The 15,635-nt window shown below is 52.7% G+C and overlaps 1 protein-coding gene across 1 annotated transcript; it reads left to right on the top strand.

The window, feature by feature from the left end:
* Window positions 1-1,548: 1,548 nt before the first annotated feature.
* On the top strand, window positions 1,549-15,013 carry EEF1A2 (eukaryotic translation elongation factor 1 alpha 2). Its single transcript, XM_021527280.2, has 7 exons — window positions 1,549-1,756; window positions 5,774-5,953; window positions 6,963-7,259; window positions 11,477-11,627; window positions 13,023-13,279; window positions 13,367-13,601; window positions 14,666-15,013. The coding sequence occupies exons 1-7, from the start codon at window positions 1,613-1,615 to the stop codon at window positions 14,791-14,793; spliced, it is 1,392 nt and encodes a 463-aa protein (XP_021382955.1). The 5' UTR covers window positions 1,549-1,612; the 3' UTR covers window positions 14,794-15,013.
* Window positions 15,014-15,635: the final 622 nt, after the last annotated feature.

Here is a 15,635-nt window from a genome sequence, read left to right as displayed (position 1 = left end):
AAAGCCGGCGGAGCCCAAGCCGGCAGCCTCTGGCCGCCCCGACCGCCGCCCCGGTAAGAGCTGCGGGACCCCGGCGGGATGGGGGGACAGGGGGATGCGGGAGGGGTGTCCTGCCCCAGGGGATCAGTGCCCCCCTCCCGTGTGTGGGTGCTGTCAGCCCCTCCGGGGTGCGGGGTACCCCGCGGAGGGAAAGGATGGGGCTGGACCATTCCTTCATCCCGCAGGTGCGTCTTTGGCGCAGGTGGGAAATAACACGCAAGCCGTGGTGCTTCAGGACGTGAAAATCCTTCTAAATGTCGTGCACGAGGAGGAAAACCTGATAATCCCCCCAGCTCCCCCCTCCCCCCACCCTGCCTTTAGAATCATAGAATCCTCGAATGATTTGGCTCGGAAGGACCTTAAAGATCATCTCGTTCCAATCCCCCGGCCATGGGCAGGGATGTCTTTGGCTCCTTGGGGAAGGAATAATAAAAAAACAAATCCCCAATTCCCAAAGCGATCCAGCATCTCCCGCTGTGTGCCAGGGGTCTGCAGGGCAGGATTGGGTCCGGGTGCGAGTCCGGGACCGAGCATCTCAGTGGAGCAAAATGGCCAGACCCGGGCTGGCGGGGTTCAAGGGCAGGAGGGACGGGCCAGCCGCCGCTCCTGCTGCCCGGGGAAGCTTCTCGCTGGGAATGTTACCACCCGCATGACTGCATCGCTATTAGAGCAGCAAACTCCTCCTGACCTCCTTCACTTCTACGGGCAGATTCGTGAAATTGGATTTTATTAGACGTCAGATTAAAGCTCCTAATTGTGCCCGGTTCGTGTGCAGCTGCAGAGCCATGGCAACGCCGGGAGATGCCAGGACAGCTCCCCGGATATATCCGTTTGCGTTTTTAGCCTCCTCCCTCTCTTCCATCCAGTTTCACGGCAGCAAAATATAATAAACCCCGCAAAGTGCAGGCTCAGAGGAGCCCTGGGCAGCCCCGCTGTTGCAGCCCTGCTTGGGGGAGCAGGCGAGGGCTATTTTTGTCCACCCCGTTTTGCAGACACTCTGTTGTCACCTGAACTGTGCCCAGCTGGGGAGTGGTGAGGGCAGCCCGGGAGGACGGGCACCCTCGGCTCCTCCCAGGGCACCCACGACATGGAGGAGATGCCCTCGGCTTTGGAAAGAGCGAGAAGGCAGCGGGAGCAGCCCTGAGTCGCGGGGAGGTTTTCCAGGGAGGTTTTCCAGGGAGGAAGGGCACCTTCGAAGCATCCATGACGTAGCCCTGGGAACTGGGGGTCTCCGCGAGGGAGGTGGAGGGCAAGATGCCGAAAAAACCACGAAAAACACGGCGTCTTGCCGAGAATTGGAGGCTGGACGTGGCAGCCCGAAATAGCCCGGCTGGCTCTGACCCAGTGCGGGCAGAGCTGCCAGACGAGGCCGGGCACCCCCGGGCGAGTGGTCCAGCGGGAAGGTGGGGCGAGGGGAGGACAGACTTTCCCCAAGGGCTGGGAGGGGATTGGCACAGGGGGGCTCTTTTGACGCTCCCGACTCTTCCCCCTCAGCCTCCCCCAAAAGGCAGCTGCGTTCCCACCGCCCTCCCCAGCGCCGCCCGCCCCGGCCAGCCCCGCGTAGCCCAGCAGCATGGGGAAGGAGAAGACGCACATCAACATCGTCGTCATCGGGCATGTGGACTCTGGGAAATCCACCACCACCGGGCACCTCATCTACAAATGCGGGGGCATCGACAAACGGACCATTGAGAAATTTGAGAAGGAAGCTGCCGAGGTGAGGAGCCTGTCCCCACCCCGCATTCCCACCCGCGGGGATGCTCCACGCTGGCCCCCGCCAGTATCCCGCAGGCAGTATTCCCCTTTTGCCCGTGCTGCCCTTCTCTTACCTTCCATTTCTCCCTTTGTTCCCATCTATTTTTCTCCCTTTGCACCCCTGGGTCTCCCCGACTTCTCTGGCCTTGGGAAAATGGGCCATTTGGGTGCTCGCCACCCTCTGTTCGGAGCTGGGGGACTCCCTGCTGCCCGCTGGTAACCAGGGCAGGGGCACGGCGAGGTCTGCAAGATGGGTCAGGGAACCAGCAGGAATCACTAGAATCCTGGAAAAGCCACAAACCATGGTGCTTCAAGGCATGAAATTCTTTCTAAATATGGTGCGTGAGGGGGGAAAACCTGATAATCCCTCACTGCATAGGTCAGGGCTGTCTGAATTTCACTCTGAAGCATCAGTTTCCAGTGCCTGCTGGGACAAGGTGCAGCATCAGCTGGACTCATTTGATCCAGCTGAAAAACCTCATTCCCTTTTTCCTCAGGCAGGTGGTCTGGTGTGTAGTGTGATTGGCAACCTATGATACAGAAAACTGTCTGTAAATCTGAGCATTTAAGTTAAATTCTTTTGTTTAACCCTTGCAATGGTGACATTTATAACAATTTTATCGTGCATGCATTTAGAAGCTGTCGCACAGCAAAGCACCACCCGATACCTGTAATGTGGCAAACCCCAGGATTAATCAGGAAGAAACAGGCTTGGGAAGAAAAATGTCAATTGGGAGTGCAGAGAAATTAATGATGGTAAATTCTAGAGAGGCGGGTGAGCTGGGAACAGCCTGGCTGTGTTATCCACAGGGCAGCTCCTGTCACTCAGAAGATGGCTTGTCGTCATCGCTCTGGAAATGCAGATATCCCTCTTTTTTTTTTTTTTTCCATTTATTTTTCTGGTCAAAATCACACATTTCATTGACAAGAAAGAAAAAACAAAAGAGATTTACAGAGCTGCCACTTTTAATTTCATGTTTTGCTGTCTGTCTTGACCTTTTTAACTTGCCGATAGTATCTGAGCTAAATCCCTTATTTTCCTGCCTCACTTTCAGCCTTTTTTTGCATCCTTAAGGAAAGGAGCCTCTTCCTTCATACAAAATTACCCTTCTCCCCTGGATTAAAATGGTTGCCGATATCCTTCCACAAATTCCCCCCTTTACCCATAAGATCAGATAAGGCATGATAAGGTTATCGTTGATGTGATTGCAGTGATTTTAATTGCACAGGCACTTTCACTGACTTGCCAGGATCCGCGGGCACCGGAGGCTGCTATTAATAGCCTATTGACTGAGCTTACAGACTCCATTTTCTGATGCAGGGCTGGGGAAGGGTTTGCTTCCATTAGGTGGCATTCACAGGAAATGGAGGCCTGCGTGCACCCAAAAGGCCAACAAAAAAACTCCAGGGTCTGTTATTTTATTTAAGAGAAAAGAGCGAGGATTTCTCTCTTTTTTCCCCCCTTTTGATTCAAGGGCAGAGGTAACAGTATCTCTGAAAGAAGAGTTGTTCTGTTTTAAAAAAAAAAATTAAATAATCAGTATTTGTGGCCTCCAAATAGAAAGCTGTCCCTCCACTGGGGTTTGATCAGGGAAATTCAGGCTATTTCTGGCACTGAACAGGGAAGGTATTGTGCAGAGCTAGATAATACCCTGGGTTTTTCAACACCAGCCCTGGGTAACTGAATACACCCTGTGAAAGGAGGGAAACTGTTTGCTGAATAAAGGATCTCATTTGTCTTCACGTTACGTGTGATGCCGAGCTCTGAGGGGGTCTCACACGTGATGAGCAGCTGGCTGTGTGTGTGGACATGGCCAATGGCAGGAAGGTGCTGATTCCCACTCAGCTGCTGTGGGAGAGCCAGGGCTCTGCTCTGTGCCTCAGTTTCCCCATCCAGAAGGGAGGCAGTAGGCTGCTGATGAGGGAGAGGCTGTGGGATGTGCTGATTGACCTCCTGCCCAAGAAAAGCCCATAATTAATGCAATGCACAAATGCACCATTCCCTGCTGGGTCTCCATTTCCAGCAGCACACTCTGCTGACTGCTCCCTGTTCTCTGGGAAGGGGGAGTTTGATGTGCGTGCTGGAAAGGGTTAACCTGATCCTATCCCTGGAAGTGTTCAAGGCCAAGCTGGACAGAATTTGGAGCAACCTGGTCTAGCAGAAGGTGCCCCTGTCCATGGCAGAAGGGTTGGAATGAGCCGATCTTTGAGGTCTTTTCCAACCCAAACCATTTTGTGATTCTAAAAACCTCCAAGCTCCTCCCATCCCCCCTGGCCATCCAGTGTCAGGAAGATGCTCAGGAGCAGAGTCTTGGTTCTGGATTTTTCCATGCCAGTGAGAGCTCACAGCTGCCCAGCAGAGATTGGGCATCACCTCCTCGACCTGGCGTCCCCTCTGAGGAGGGGAAATCTTACCCCTGGCTTTAGGATTTTGCCCTTAATCCTCCGGAGCAAGCTGCAAAGTCATCGCACCACTCAGCTGTTATGAAACAGGCTGTCACCATTAATTCCTTGTGCTGGCTGGGAACAGGGCTGGAGTGTGGGAGATGGAGCAGAGCAGCAGACCAGCCCCTGGGCATGGTGTGGGCAAGGTTTGGATGTGATTCTGTGTTCTCTTTCTTGGGGGGGCTCATCACTGATGAGTACCTGCCACTGGGGGCTGCTTCCCTCCGACCTGTGATTGATAATGGGCCAGAAGAAACTGTGATTGCAGGGAAAAGAGGGATGGATGGATGGATGGATGGATGGAAGCAGGGTATCACAGTTCTGACCTTGCATAACAATAGGAGACTATTAAATCATCTGCAAAATGACCTAAATTCCTTTTTCTACCTTAAACCTTCCTTGTATCCGAGGCCGGGAGCTGATGGCTGCAGCCTATTTTAACCCCTTGCTTTGGCCAAGCTCCCCTGACTGTCCCAGCTCACAGTGTGGTCAGCAAGGGTGGGCTTGTCCTGCCCCATCTCCACCTTGGCAGGATCTGGCTGGAGGGAAATCCAGCTCTCCCTGGTGTGGTGACGTCAAAGGGCTCCAGCCCAAAGGAGAAGGCCTCCCAGGAGTGCCACCGTGGTTTTACCAGGGAATGTGCTTTATCACAGGGCAGAAAGATTTACTGGAGCTGATCTCCCCCAGCGTGGTTTCCTGCATTACAATGTTGGCTGAGATTTTGGCCATTTGGCAATGACAGTTGGTCTGGCTGCAGCTCACAGTAGTTTTTGCTGTGAATTTGCGCACTCTGAGGCAAAAATCAATCAAATTTCTATTCTGCTCACAGCAACCATCTCTCATTTCATTTTCTTTTAACCCATTCCACCCCTGCCAGTTTTGGGCTCACTCATGTAGCAATGCCGTTTCCCACTAACCAGCTGCCTCACAGGTCTGAGTCATGGATTAAGATCACAGAATCAGAGAATCATTTAGGTTGGAAAAGCCCTCTAAGATCATCAAGTCCAACCATCACTGGCAAACCCACCACTAAGCCACACCCCTGTGTGTGCATCTCTGTGAAGCCATGGGAAATAAAATAAATCTCATAAACAGATATTTTTCAATAATTCCATTAGCATTAGAAAACGGGATAAGTGTATAAATATCCTTTCAGAGACATTCAGTGTGACAAGAAGCAGCTTTCCATGTTTCTGTACAGGATTTCCCAGCAGCAGTGCAGAACCATAATGTTGCATGGAGGAGACCTCATGGGCTGCTGCCTCCACCCAGCCCCACTCACAAATTCACTTCATGGCCCTTCTTCCAGCCTCCCCTGCTGAGGAGCAAGTTGAGAAACATGTTGAGAACAATATCTCCCTTCAGCTGCATTTTTAGTATATAGACCACAGCTCTCACTGAATTTAGGGCATTTCACCTTTAAATGTTTGTAGTGTGACCCTGTGTGATCTTGGGAAGTGCCCTGGAGGGTGGGAGGCCATCACCAGTGCTGTGGCTTGGGTTTCTCATTAGTTCTTGCCTCTGTGTTGGCCAGATGGGGAAGGGGTCCTTCAAATATGCCTGGGTGCTGGACAAGCTGAAGGCCGAGCGCGAGCGTGGCATCACCATTGACATCTCGCTGTGGAAGTTTGAGACCACCAAGTACTACATCACCATCATTGACGCCCCTGGCCACAGGGACTTCATCAAGAACATGATCACCGGGACCTCCCAGGTGAGAGATGGGGCCCAGGGGATGGGGGGGCTGCTGGAGGGGGGAGGCTGAGGCTGGTTCACAAGCTCAGGGTCATGCAGGTGCTGTTGGAGTCCTTTTGGAGGTGGGGAGCTGAGAGCAGACATCGAGAAGTGTTCAGCAGGGTCCACCCGAGAGGCTGGGTGGCACCAGGGGACCCAGCATGCCATGGTCCTGCACCTCCCTGGGTGTCTGGGAGAAAGGGTGTTTTGGGCACAAAGAGGTGGTTTCTCCACCCTTATTCCACCCACATGAGAAGGTGGGATGAACGTGGCCTGCCTGGGAGCTGGGATGCTGCAAGCTACAGGTCTTTGTGTGAGGGTGTCTCCACACTATTTTAGCCTCAGCCAAATGAGATATACAAGAAACTTCCAACAATACACTAGGTTTTATTGGATAAAGGAGGCTCCACAGACCTTTTCTCCTTCCTTTTCCTCAAACAGCTGTCCTTGTCCCACATTATATTGCCAAACCCAATGGCCTACCCTTCCTGAGCAGGGTGGTTTCCCCTCATTGTCCATCACTGGAACATTCCTGCATCTCCCTGTGACTGACGAGTGCTGAGTTAACCCCACTGCATGCCCAGTGAGGTTTCCATTGAGGTACCAGTTGCACTGGGCCTGGCTTTCTGCCAAACCCAGGCAGCTTCTGCACTGTGTTTTGGTACAAAAGCAATCTAGGGAACACTAGCCATTCCTGGAGTCACACCCCTCACCAGGGAGGATTTTTGCAAGACTTCAGTAGGGTTTTAAATAAAACTTTGTCTGTAGATGATCAAGATGAGATCCTGATCAGAGTCTGGCATCCAGGAGAGATCCACACTGGTTTCCCACTCACAGTGCAGAACAATGTGGGGTTGCCAAGTCTGAAATAGCACAGCTGGGTCAGTTTTTCGGCAGATCAGCAGCTGGCAGGGAGTCATCTGTGACTCCCTCAAAGCCCTTGGGGTGTCACAGGGCTGTGCAGCAATTCACCTGCTCTCTCCCCCCAGGCTGACTGTGCTGTCCTGATCGTCGCTGCCGGTGTGGGTGAATTTGAAGCCGGCATCTCCAAGAACGGGCAGACCCGCGAGCACGCCCTGCTGGCTTACACCCTGGGGGTGAAGCAGCTCATCGTGGGCATCAACAAGATGGATTCCACAGAGCCCCCCTACAGCGAGAAGCGCTACGACGAGATCGTCAAGGAGGTCAGCGCCTACATCAAGAAGATCGGCTACAACCCGGCCACAGTCCCCTTCGTGCCCATCTCGGGCTGGCATGGAGACAACATGCTGGAGCCCTCTCCCAATGTAAGTGTGCCTTGTGTTAACACTTCTCCCCCACCCTGAGGATCCTGACCTGGGCTGAAGATGAACTCCGTGCTCTGCAGGCATTTCATGCACCCGTGCTAGCAGAAGATGAAGTGTCATGGAGCTCTGCTTGGCCCTGGGCAGGATGGATGGGCTCACTGCTCATGGGTGCTGTGCCCTGGCCAAGCAGCCCAGCAGCTAAACATGAGCATCTTCAGGAGATGATCTGTCTGGCTTTGCTTCTGGGCCAGGATTTGAAGTTTTCGCCTGGTCAGAGCTCATGATGACATTTGAGCAGCAATTGTCAGTCCCAGCAGGAGCAGTGGGTGTGTTTTTAGGGCATTGTTTCTGAGAGGAATAACACAATCTGGGGTCAGGCTTGCAGCAGCTCCCACAGTGCAGCTGAGCTCCCTCGTGCTGGGTCTCAGGTCCCCTTTCCCTCTGATGCTGTGTCACTGCAGTGGCCAAACCTCCACTTCAATGCTGGGATCTCACTCCTACAGGTGGTGTTTTCTTCAGGAAGTACCAAGTTTCCTGTGCCAAAACCACAGTTCCCTAGAGCATTCATTTGAGGCTTCTCCTTTTCCAGTTGGTTTTTACTCCCACTGTGATGGGCATGGTGGGGAGACAAAAGCAGGGTGGGCCTGTGCCATCATTTCATACATCAGAAAGAAGAGCTTTAGAAGGCTGGAGGTTTTTGGCAGACAGGTTGCCCATAACTATTCTGACACTGTTTTTGTTGGAGAAAAAGCTACCTCCAGGTTAGTCTTTTAAAGAAATGATGGGCTGGAAAGTTCTGGCCAGAGGTAAGTCCCTGCCCTCCTAGTGACTTCTGTGTGACCTTGAGCAAATTGCTTAGATCAGGAATCTCTTGTGAAACCAATGGGAATTTGATGCTTAGCGGGACTTCAGGACATCACCTGTGGGTTAGGGCAGGGCTCTGTGATGAGTGGGGCAATCCATGAGCCCAGCAGCAACTGAGGGAGGTCAGGGATCACAGGCCTGAGGAAGGGGAGTGCTGCAATGCAGACTCACACAGCCATGAAACACAGCTCCTGCCTGCACAGGAAAGGCAGCTCACTTGGGATGGCTTGGAAGGAAGGAATTGTTGAGGTGCTTGGGAGATTCCTGTTCCCTGAGGAGCAGAGCTGGGATAAAGGTCAGCCACGGCCATGCCAAACCCAGCCCCGTGGTTCCTGAGTGCCTCAATCAGGCTCCAAATGTCAGCAGCTGCTGGGCCGGGAAGATGATCCTGAACAATTCTCCTATAAATAGGCAGCAGAGGGGAGGCTCGGAGCAGGAGGGGCTCTGTGACCCCCTTCCTCCAGAGGGGTCTCAGGGCAGGCTCCCAGTGTGATGTGCTGCCTGTGAGAAGGCAGGGGACGAAACAACTCTCTCCTTTGTCCTAAGGAACCAGCTGGCTCCTGGGTTCTGCCTGAGCTAGGAATTGGAAAGAAAACCTGGCCTGGTCTGGAAGAGCTTGAGCTCTTCTGAAGAGAGTTGAGGGACAGATTCCTCCTTCTTGTATTGCAGCACCTCTGGGAAAGCTTAAGCAGGAACCTGGTGTAGATGTCTCTTCTTTCTTTCCTCATCTGAAAAAGCTCTGATTATTTTCACTTGTAATTCCTGGACAGGTTTCACTGAAGCACAAGGCAGTCAAGTGACTTGTCTGTCTGTCAGGGGACTTATCAGAAAGTGGGGATTAGAGCCATGATGTCCCTGCAGCTCCTGTTGCCTCTGAGCAAGGGGGGTGTGGTGGTATGTCAGGCTGGAACTGTCTCTGTGTGGGTGACTCCAGCCCACATCCCTGGTGCACAGAATCCCAAGGCCAAGTGAAAAAATGACAACTGAGCTGTGCTTCCATCAAAGTTTGGCATTTGTGAGCTTTTTGGGAAGTGGGGTGTTCTGTGAAGCAGTTCTGTGATGCTCCAGCTGGCTGAATGGGGCCATTCCATGTGGTATGGGAGACTTTCACCCCATGGGATGCTGCAACCCAAACAGTCCCAGTCTCTGGTGCCAGGACGTGTGGTTGCTTGGGGCTGCAGCCTCAACACTGGGGTGTGTTTGTGGGGATGTTGAGGTGCTCATGGGCTGGGCAAAATCAGGAAATAAACTTTTGAGTGTTAAAGAGTTGGAGCTCAGCTGTTATTCTGGGGAGCTGGAGCCTGTCTGCCTGGAGGATTTTGGTCAGATCCTGCTTTTGCTGTAGGAGTGGTGGAATTGGAATTACTCTTTGGGGAGAACTGGGGAATACACGACAGAGATTTTATTTGGGTGGCCATAGGAGGCAGCACAAACCAGGTTTTGCAGATGCTTTTCACCCTGAGGCCATGCTGAGGTTTTGCAGAGATTTGTTCCCTGGAGATGTCTAAGTTCATCTTTGCCTGATTCTTGGCATGTCAGAAGTCCTCTGGAGAGAGGGATGGCTCTGACAGCCAGGTGTCATGGGCAGAGGTTGTTATTTCCCGTGTGCCAGAGCTGTGTGGGGCAGAGGGATGGGAGCTGTGGGCACCTGGTGGCCATCATCCTCGAGAGCAGAGCCTGTGGGCAGGTGGCCACCAGGCAGCTGCTGGCACAGGTCCCTGCCTGGCGTTTGGGCCGTGGGACAGCAGGATGGGGGAAGGTCTGAGTCATCCTGCACACAACACGAGGCTCCCTTGCTGCCTGCATGGAGTCTTCATTTTGCCAAGCTGTGGCCTGGCTCTGGGTCTGGCTGCATGGTGAGAGTGCAGTGCCCTGGGAAGAACCCACTCCAAAAGTGTCCCCAGGTACTGGGGACCTGCCAGTCCTCCTCCTGCCACTGCCACCAAGACAGACAAGGGATGTCAGACGAGACCCTCTGAAGGGGCTGACCTGAAAGCTTTGGATGCAAGCTGTGTTCTCTGGCTGCATCCCATCTTTCTCCTTCTCCTTCCCAGAGCTGGTGCAGATTGCAGGATAGGAAACCAGACCTGGCATCGCTGCATCCTGCGGGGATGGCTGTGAAACTGGGGGCACTTTGGGGGGTCTTGCTTCACCCCAGCCCCCCATGCCCACTGCACTGTGCCACTGGTGCTGGTGCTAAGGGAAAAAAAACACATCCACAAAATACGTGATGGATTTGGGACACACAAGAAGCATTTGACATTAGAATGAGAAAATGCTGTCTAACCCTCTCTGTGCAGAGGCAGGGCAATGGCCTTGCAAACTCTGACTTGTTGTGTTAGGGTTGTCTCAGACCCAGGACTAAATTGTTCTTTCCAGGAAGCTCCAGGTGTTGCTACAGTTTCTAGATGTGCAGCATCACCCCAATAAAGCAGTTCCCTGCATTTAACCATGGTACCTGAGCATATTTCCACCCCTCTCTGCCTCTTTTCCGGGCAGTTTTTAGTTTCAAAACCCGCTTTAGAGCAGGAGAAGGGAACATCTGTGAAAAGCAATCCTGTCTCTTGGCAGCTGGGTTTGCATCACCCTCCCAAGCCAGGGTTTAGAATCCAGACCCTGGAGGGGTGATAGTGAGGGGGGAGAAGCATCTCTCTGGGGATCACCTTGGAGAGCACCTTGGTTGGGCACTTGGCTGGCAATTGGCTGCAGACCCTGCAGTCCCTGTGCTGGAGGCAGAATTCCTGGGGGGCAGGATCCTGGCATCATTCCTGGGGGGCAGGATCCTGGCAGCATTCCTGGGGGGCAGGATCCTGGCAGCATTTCTTGGGGGCAGGATCCAGGCATCATTCCTGGGGGGCAGGATCCTGGCAGCATTCCTGGGGGGCAGGATCCAGGCAGCTGGACCAGTGCCCAGGGGTTGGTGTTGGAAGTGGGGGCTGTGAGTTTGCTGGCTTTAACCACTTCCATGCTTTTTCTCCTGTTAATGGATGTCTTGCTTGTTTTTAGGAGAGACAGAGGGAGGTTGAGCAAAGGGGAGCAGATAAACCTGCAGGGATGGTGGAGTGGAAGGAACTCCCCAGTATCCTGGTAAAATCAGGACATGGCAGGACTGACTTTATGGAGGTTGTCCTGGTGGGACAATTCTCTGGGTTTACCTCTGGGTGCTGAGGACAGGCACACTCAGGGCATGTTGGAAGTGTTGAAGGCCAGATTGGATGGACCTTGAAGCAATCTGGTCTCGTGGAAGGTGTTCCTGCCCATGGCAGAGGGGTGGAATAAGATGGTCTTTAAGGTCCCATCCAACTTAAACCGTCCAGTGATTCTATGGTTCTCTGTTGCTGCTCTCTTCCCAGATGCCTTGGTTCAAAGGCTGGAAGGTGGAGCGCAAAGAAGGCAATGCCAGTGGGGTGTCCCTGTTGGAGGCCCTGGACACCATCCTGCCCCCGACCCGCCCCACAGACAAACCCCTGCGCCTGCCCCTCCAGGACGTCTACAAGATTGGAGGTGAGCCTTGCCACTCCTCTGCCTTAACTGGAGTCTTCATTCCATAGAAATTTGGGAATGACATTTCCGGGTGTTGGGAAACTGGAGGGATTTGACTCTTCAAACCAGAGATAATGCTGGAGAAAAGGGTGGTAGCTCCAGGGCAAAAACCCCATTTGAGCTTGGGCTGTCTGGGGTGGAGCTGGACAGGCTCAAAGGTGCCCAGGGACCAGAGAGGAGCAGCAGGTTTGTGAGCTCTCCCTGAGGAACACATGACGCCAGAATGGCTGCAAATTTGTGTGTCCCAGAGGTCATGGCTGGCCAGGCAAGTTGGAGGCAGCAAAAAACATTCTGTGACCCAGGTGAGAGACAAGACCAGCAGGAAGGGCCACTGAAGCTGGTGCATGGCAGCTTGGCTGGGACCTGCCCAAGCTTCCCAAATGCTGGTGTCCATCACTGGCACCTCCTCCTGCCGAGCTGTGCCAGCCATGTAGGGAGCGCCGTGGCTGACGCGCGTCCCCTTCCCTCTGGAGAGGTGATGGGGACACTTTGCTCAGCTATAAATACCCTGTGAGCTCTCTGACCTGCTGGCATAAGTGGACAGCACTGCTGACTCCCTGGCTGCTGCATCAGGCAGGCACAGACTTTTCCAGCTCTTTCCCACCCCTTTCCAAGGACACATGCACTGCAGGGGTTGAGCCTGGTACTTTAGCTGGGTTGTTATTGGAGGTTGCTGCTGTTTGCAGCAGATATGAAAGATGGTGAGCAGGCTGTGTCCTCCCCTAGCTCAGCTGGGGCAAAGGGATCTGGTTTTACTGGGAGGCAAGTCCATGGGGAGGAGAGACACTGTGGGAAGAGGGGAGGAGGAGGCAGCAGGGTGGATGTGGAGGAGCAGATGGGTCCAGCCAACCTCTTCAATCTCTTTTCAGTGTCGTTTCTCTCCATCATTCTTCACCTGCCTCCAAAGGGGTATTTTCCCAAAGTCTCCTGGTGACACAGGGTGTAAAAGATCCCAGTCATTTAATGAGCCACCCTCATTCTCTGTCACAGCTGGTGGTGTGGCCATCAGGGATGTGGACAGTGTTGGTGTACACATGCTGGGATGTCCCAGTCCTCCATGCAGGAGATACCATAGCTGATCCAGGAGAAGAGCTTTTGGGACATGCAGATTGCTCAGGACTTTCTGACTATGGGTTACTTTTTTTTAAAGAAAATTTTGAGTAGGAAGGATGGACTCATAGTGATTTTCAAGATCCCAGTGTTGATCTGCTGAAAACTTGGGGGTTTTGGGCAAGGTACAAACGTGTTCTTTGGTGACAACCAGTGTAGAAATCTACCTTTTGCTGAGTCCAGGCTCTGGCTCAGGGATATACCAAGCAGACGGAATTTTGCTGCACTCTGTCCTTGTCTCTGCAGGGATTGGCACAGTTCCCGTGGGCCGAGTGGAGACCGGAATCCTGCGGCCTGGCATGGTGGTCACCTTTGCCCCTGTGAACATCACCACTGAGGTGAAATCCGTAGAGATGCACCACGAGGCCCTGAGCGAGGCTCTGCCTGGCGACAACGTCGGCTTCAACGTGAAGAACGTCTCGGTGAAGGACATCCGCCGCGGGAACGTCTGCGGGGACAGCAAGTCGGACCCGCCGCAGGAGGCAGCGCAGTTCACGTCTCAGGTGAGCAGGGCTTGTCCATGCCACCACACCTGCTTTGCCACCACCCCCCAGCTCCCAGCCTTGCCGTGACACTTCTCTGTCCCCCAGGTGATCATCCTGAACCACCCTGGCCAGATCAGTGCTGGCTACTCGCCCGTCATCGACTGCCACACCGCACATATCGCCTGCAAGTTCGCCGAGCTGAAGGAGAAGATCGACCGGCGCTCCGGCAAGAAGCTGGAGGACAACCCCAAGTCCCTGAAGTCGGGTGATGCAGCCATCGTGGAGATGATCCCTGGCAAGCCCATGTGTGTGGAGAGCTTCTCCCAGTACCCACCCCTTGGTAAGGGAATGGCTTTTTGGAGATCTCCAGGGGAGGAGCATGAGGGCTCTGTGGGTGCAGAGCTCACAGCAGACATGCTCAGCTTCTCCCAGCTAGATGGGGAGGGAGCTGAGGATGTTTTTTGCTCCGCCATGTGCTGCCAAGCTGGTTTTCCAAAGTCTGGATTTTCCCTCTGGGAGCAACAAGACCTTTCCTTTATGGTTACTAAACCATGATAGTTTCTGAACACAGAAACACTTCCTCCTCTCTGCCCTAAAACAACTGGTCAGGAGAAGAAAGAGGAGGAAGTTTGCTCAGTGGAGGCCACCTTTTAATGCAGGGAAGTGCCATGCTTGAGTTCTAGGACAGTCTGGAATGACATTAAAAGCCATCTTGTTCCACCACCCTGCCATGGGCAGATACACCTTCCACTAGACCAGGCTGATGTTGCACATCTGGAAACTTTAGCAGTGCTGGGAGCTTGCAGAGAAGAAATGGGGTTTAAGTTGAAAATATAGTAATTTAAATAGAGGGGAACATCAGGACAAACAATGGTTGATAGCTCAGGGCTTGTCCCTGCAAGAACCTGCTCCAATAGCACCATGAGTAGGGGGATGTAGATCCCACCACCACCCTCCTATTGTAAATGTAGGTGAACCCGATGGGAAGAAATGACGATGTTTGATTCCAGTTCAGAAGGCTGAATGATTTCTTTATTATAACTATACTATAATACATTAATATACTATTTAAAGGAGATACTAAAATTACCTACTTACTTTTTCTAACTACCATATCTAACTAACAACTCCTAGCCATCTCTTGAGAGTATAGACACAGGTGGGTTGGATTGTCCATCAGGCTCAAACAATCTTCACCAGCATCCAATCAAGAAATCACTCCACATAGACAAGTCTCCAAACATATTCCACATAGGAAAAACAAGGAGCATAAATAGAAATTGTTTTCTCTTTCTTCTCTCTGTACACCTCTGTGAAAAATCTTGAGAGAGGAGAATGTGCCTGCCACGCCCTCCCAGGATTGCTCAGCCTTGGTGTCTCATTCCTCCTCTGTCTGTCCCTCAGGCCGCTTCGCTGTCCGTGACATGCGGCAGACCGTGGCCGTGGGCGTCATCAAGAACGTGGAGAAGAAGAGTGGTGGGGCTGGGAAAGTCACCAAGTCTGCCCAGAAGGCCCAGAAGGCTGGCAAATGAATCGTGGGCTCCCAGTGCATCGCGCAGAAACCATCCCTGACACCAGGACGCTGCCACCGACTCCCCCGGGCGCACGTGTGCACATCAGCTTGTAAGAGTTTATATGTCAACGACTGGATGCTCACCATTAAGGTCCAGTGGAAATTCTTTAAAAGGAAAAGCATGTTCCAGCGTTTGTGAGGCTTCATGTTAATTTTACCAATAAAACTGGTACAACATCCACAGTGGAAAAAAAAACAACCCCAAAAAACAACTAAAACCAGAAAAATTCCCCTTCCCTCCCCCCTGCCCCCCCAAAAAAAACCAACCAAACAAACAAACAAAAAAACCAAACCAAACCAACCAACCCAAAAGGTGTGGAGCTGTGTGTGTGTGTGTCTGTTACTGAGAGGGGGTGGGTTGGCTGGGGGTTGTGTGGTCTCACTTAGAGTAGATGGTGGGATTGGGTGCAGGAGGGCCTGGGATGGAAATAAGGAGGAAGGAGAACATTTGGGAGCTCATATTCAGGGTGTCAGCCAGCACTCAGCCTTTCCCCAGCTTGCACCCCTTGACCTGGGTGATTCTCCCAGCTTGAACCTGCTACAGCTCTCACAGCAGTTTTGAAGGTCTCCTTAACCAGCTCAAGCCTCTAAAATAATTTTCCATGGTCTTTATTATATTTTTTAATGCAAAATAGGCTTAAATTGAGCTCCTATAGTTATGTCACTGAAAGAAAGGAAAACAGGGCACCCTATGTCTCTGTAAGGGTGAGCAGCATCAAGTTGGGTCTTTGTCATTCCCCATCATTTTGGGAGCAGTGACTGAGACTGCCTTCTCTCCCCACATGCTGCTCTGCATCATGC

The sequence above is a fragment of the Lonchura striata genome, chromosome 17, assembly GCF_046129695.1.
Source record: "Lonchura striata isolate bLonStr1 chromosome 17, bLonStr1.mat, whole genome shotgun sequence".
Classification (NCBI taxonomy): Eukaryota; Metazoa; Chordata; class Aves; order Passeriformes; family Estrildidae; genus Lonchura; species Lonchura striata.
Note: the sequence above shows the minus strand (reverse complement) of the source record. Positions and strands in the feature narration are given on the sequence as shown.

Bases quoted from the DNA above. Each gene is read 5' to 3' on its own strand.
- EEF1A2 (XM_021527280.2), top strand. From the start codon at position 1,613: ATGGGGAAGGAGAAGACGCACATCAACATCGTCGTCATCGGGCATGTG. The intron at 1,757-5,773 runs GTGAGGAGCCTG...TGTGTTGGCCAG, and splicing joins TTGAGAAGGAAGCTGCCGAG to ATGGGGAAGGGGTCCTTCAA. The intron at 13,280-13,366 runs GTGAGCAGGGCT...TCTGTCCCCCAG, and splicing joins CAGCGCAGTTCACGTCTCAG to GTGATCATCCTGAACCACCC.